The sequence below is a fragment of the Cupressus sempervirens genome, chromosome 1, assembly GCF_028749045.1.
Source record: "Cupressus sempervirens isolate cs-2001-9-10 chromosome 1, ASM2874904v1, whole genome shotgun sequence".
Taxonomy (NCBI): Eukaryota; Viridiplantae; Streptophyta; class Pinopsida; order Cupressales; family Cupressaceae; genus Cupressus; species Cupressus sempervirens.
This window is the reverse complement of record NC_143118.1, coordinates 72,605,754-72,610,819: the sequence shown is the minus strand read 5'-3', so window position 1 is coordinate 72,610,819 and position 5,066 is coordinate 72,605,754. Positions and strand designations below refer to the sequence as shown.

At 34.4% G+C, this 5,066-nt stretch overlaps 1 protein-coding gene across 1 annotated transcript; it reads left to right on the top strand.

Annotated features, from left to right (window-relative positions):
- The first annotated feature begins 3,164 nt into the window (after nt 1-3,164).
- LOC149576209 (F-box/kelch-repeat protein At1g80440-like) lies at nt 3,165-3,776 on the top strand. The gene has a single exon (XM_089794027.1). It carries the CDS (start codon nt 3,165-3,167, stop codon nt 3,774-3,776), a length of 612 nt encoding a protein of 203 aa, XP_089650153.1.
- Nucleotides 3,777-5,066: the final 1,290 nt, after the last annotated feature.

The window sequence follows — 5,066 nt, the reverse complement described above, 5'->3', positions numbered from 1 at the left end:
ACCTCAAAATATTTATTGTTCTACTAATATGGTGCCTGATTAATTATATTAATCTTACACTATAAGATCAAACTAGTTGTTAAAATGAACATCATGAATATCTAAGTGTGGTTCATTCAGTTAGTAAAGTGCCTATGTTATGGTTAGAATGTGGTATATGTTATGATTGTAGTTGATATAAGGTTATGTTAGAAGGTGTATTTAATGTCAAAATTAATTTTAACATAAGAGATTATTGTTTCACCTAGATCCATCAGGTTATGTTAAAAACTGGACAATGTGCCCTAAAGTTTTTCTACATTTGTAACTAATATTTTTCTACATTTTTTAACTAATATTTAAAAAAAATTTACCTAATGTTTTTCTTCACTTTTAATTGATATTTTTCTACGTTTTAACCTAATGTTTGACTACATTCTTACTTATGTTTTAAATAATTTACTAACAAATTAATTTAGGTACCATTCTAAAACAATTTAAAACAATTTAATTTCTAACAAGCTAATTAATTTAAAAAAATTAAATATATTAAAAAATTAACAATTCTAAATATTTCACTCATAAAATAGGTAAAAAATAATTAATTTAAGTACCATTAACATTTACTAATAAAAAAACACATTAAAAATTTAAGAAAGTGGAAAAAAAGAAAACCCACTAAACTATTATAGCCAAAACACCTAGATCACTCTCCAAAAACTTAGGAGCCATGACAATGAAAATTATAGCTGCAAAAGGGTTTTTTGGCACTTTTATAAAACTAGGGTGTTTCAGCCATAACCGTTTCAGCCAGAACAGTTCTAACCAAAATAGTACACATCATGTCAATGTGGGAAACTGCCACGTATGTATGGTTCGAACCATTTTGGTCGAAACTATTTCGGTTGAAATACCTATCTATATCACCAAAGGTGACATAGGTTTGTGCTTCCACCTGTGTATCTATTCTTATGGCAATAATGGAAGTTCTTAAATTGTTACCCATGCTTATTGATTTAATATCTACAATTTTTGACTTAATATCCATTTTTTTTCAAAACATTGCACCAATTATTACATGACTTTAAAGTTGCTAGTAAAATGATGACTACCCATAATTGAATGAAATGTTCCCTTAGTTATAAAAGCAAGTAGGAATGTGATACCACATTAGCTATGTAAATATCAATATTCTCTTTGTAGGCACTAGCTAATGTCTAGACAAAATGCAGCAAAGACAAAAAAATAAAGTCAAACATGATTCTTTTTCAAATTCACGACAACACAACCAAATTTTCTCAAAACTTATGTTGTTTTCAATCACAAAATATACAGATCAGATGCTAAAAATTTTTTTAAAAAAATTGTGTTTTCATTTCTTTGAAATTTAGTTAATGGTGCAATTTGTAGGGAGGATAGTCGTGTCCCTATTTGCATGACTATTGATCTAACTTTTTATTTAGATTTTTTTGACATCTTAGTAAAAACAAATGCTAATGCAACATGATAATGTGAATATGAAATTTCCACATAGAAATGTGAGTCCACCCTTGATGTTGAAAGAAGGGGAAAGAGTTTGCAATAATATTTGTATTAAATTTTTAGTAGAAAGTTCTATGTCATTGACCTAACTGAAAATTTTCTTGTAACCCATCTCCTTTGGTTGGAGAAGGCTAAGCAAAATCAGATCTTGTTGGAGACATGGAGTAAGCCTCCATTCACAATATCCCAACCGAAACAACTACATTGACCGGTAGCTATGCTTGCCAGATTTAGAATCTAGGTTGTCCAAACTCACCATTAGACCAGAAGTGACATGTCCTATGTTGGCTTTCTTAGTTTTTCTTAACAGTTTATGAGAGAACTTAACAAACACATCTCTAACATCCAAATTCCCTATTTATCTCATTTATTTTGCAATTTTCTCAAATATATTAGGCCTACCTTCTTGTGAAAAATCAGCGAGGAATTTATCATAATTGAAATGAGGAGCCCTCATGTCCTTCAATGTAGGTGCATAAACATGTTGTAGGTGTGAATGGTGGGTTTTAAGTCGCATTGTGTCATCTCATCATACATTTTAGAAACTTCATTCGATTTATATAGATATGCCATGACTTTGATTAGAGCATTGTATGTCTGGCCATCATGAGGAATCCCAAATTTGTACAGTTCCATCAAAAGAAATATATGCACCACTTTTAATTTCATCTCTCTACTAGCTACAAAGGATTTGATGCCAAATGTATATGTTTTGAGAAAAAGTTATCCATGTTTTTCAACTTTTACTCACACATAGAAATTTCATGTTGAAGAACTCTTCCACCAGTGAAAATTTCACATATTGCATTTTCCATTTCACTTCCTACTCCTTTTAACTTAATGTTATTTTAGGTGAAGTTTGCATACATTTGTGTTTGTGGAAATCATCTTTGAAATTCAAAGTAGAAGAAATCTTCTCCACTATTATTATATTTATTTTGTGATGTTTGAAGTTCTATTTAAGAATTAATTTTAAATTATTTTATGAAATATTATTAAATTGGAAGATCTATTATTATGTTTTCAACTTGTCTAATCTTGTAAACATTTCTTTCACTTAATCAAACAAAGTTTAGGTTAAAAACTAATTTTAACTTTAGCATTTGTAATATACACACACATACACATACATACATACATACATACATATATATATTAATTTGATTTGATTCTTTTATTGTATTTCACTAGATATTTTATCAATTTATTATTTTTTTCATAATTATAAATTATTGATCTTTATTATATTTAATATAAAAACAATCTTAATATAATAAAAGGGGTAAAAAATATAATATAAATTTTCAACGCAACTAATATTTCTAAAAATAGTGAGATCGATTAAAAATAAGAAGTATTCTATATTTAGAACTATTTTATAAAAAGTGAGTAAATATAGAAAAAATCAGTATATATGAAGACACTTTCCGCTGGGTATAGACAACACAACATATGCTGGGAAATATATATGTTTGAGACGTTATAGCTATCAACTTTGTTTCGAATTCATGTGAGCACTGGTAAGATTTGAGAATCGTTTCAGCAGTGTATACAAATGATGGAGTATTTTAGTGTAATTCCAGAAGAGTTGGTAAGGGAAATCTTAATGAGAGTGCGTTTTGCATCTCACGGAAGAGTGAAGGATGCAGCGTAAGAGTTGGAAGAGAATGTTGGAAAAATTAGAGTTTTACGAAGACAGGAGGAGTCGTGGGAGGTCCCAAGAGTTGATATGTTTCATTGAGAATGTTCGCATAACTACATTTGACCCAGTTAACCAGTTGTGGGGAAGACTGCCTCCCGTCCCTGCCAAATTTAAACTCTACTCATTATCCAAGTGTGTTTGTGTGAAGCATAAATTGGTTTTACTAGGATTAAGATTATATGAGAGCTGCAGAGTGGGTTTTACTAGGGTGAAGAGGAAGAGAATATCAAACATGACTGTTTTGGTCTTTGATTTTGTGTCTTCCCAATGGAGCAAAGGTGCAGATCCACCCATCACAGAGATCATGTTTAACTTTGCATGCTGTGCATCTCCTGAGGGAGATGAGATTTATATCGCAGGAGGAAGAGAATGTGATTGGAAGAGTGCGAGCCAGGCCGCAGTTTACAATGTGGAGAGAGATGAGTGGAAGCTTCTTCCCAACATGCTTCAAATGGAGTGGAGTGGCTCTGTTCCTCGCTTTTTATACAAGGAATGCTCTATGTTGTCAGCTTGTTTGATGAGGAGCTTCAGCGGTTCGATCCAAAAAGAGTAGTTTGGTCCACTTTGCCCAACGTCTAGTTTGTTGAAGATTGTGAGCATCCCATTGTGTATTGGGTGATGCGACGCGCTCCCCTGCCCACAAGTGGTTAATTATGTGGTGTTCCATGTTCACTAAAAGTCATGGCTTTTGGTGCAACAACAAATGGGCCGCACAATTGGTATCAGAGCCTAGTTTTGGCCTGGTCATGGGTTCAAATCTCGCCGATGCCTTCCTGACCCACGTAAGCACTTGGTATGTGCATCGAGGGGGAGATTTTTGGGTGATGCGACGCACTCCCCTACCCATAGGTGGTTAATTATGTGGTGTTCTATGTTCACTAACAGTCATGGCTTTTGGTGCAACGACAAATGGGCCCTACAATTGGTATCAGAGCCTGGTTTTGGCCTGGTCATGGGTTCAAATCTCCCTGGTTCCTTCTCGACCTACGTAAGCACCTGGTATGCGCATTGAGGGGGAGATTGTTGGGTGATGCAATGCGCTCCCCTACCCATAGGTGGTTAAGTATGTGGTGTTCCATGTTCACTAACAGTCATGGCTTTTGGTGCAATGACAAATGGGCCCTACAATTGGTATCAGAGCCTAGTTTTGGCCTGGTCATGGGTTCAAATCTCCTCGGTGCTTTCCTGACCCACATAAACACCTGGTATGCACGTTGAGGGGGAGATTGTTGGGTGATGCGATGCACTCCCCTGCCCACAAGTGGTTAATTATGTGGCGTTCCATGTTCACTAACAGTCATGGCTTTTGGTGCAACGACAAATGGGCCCTACATTGTGGCCGCATTTGGGCATCTGTATTGCTTCCAGAGGGATGCTATGACTGAATATGACTCTACACAAAATTTGTGGGAGAAAGTTGATACTCTTCCTCGGCCTCTTGATAGTGTTGATGCCGCTGTGTTTAGGGAAGATGGGATTTTCTTGAGTGGGATTGAATCAAACTCAAACGAGAAAGTGTTGTACATGTATTACCCTCTGATGGAAATAGGGGATGTCAACACAAGGAGATGTGTTTCTATTCAGATGCCCTAATACTTGTCCCATAGCAAGATCAAATCTATGGCCACTATGACTATTTGATTGGCTTAATTGTTTTTTCTTCCTTCAAATTGATTGTTATACTGTGCTTTTTTCCTTAACTACACTAAATTTGGCTTTGCTATTGCCTGAAATTTAATGCACCAAGTTATCCTCTTTGAAAGTGGGTGCTAAATCCTAGTACATATATGTATTGCTTCAATATAGTGATTTGTGGGACACAAGAGTATGATTGTCACCATCT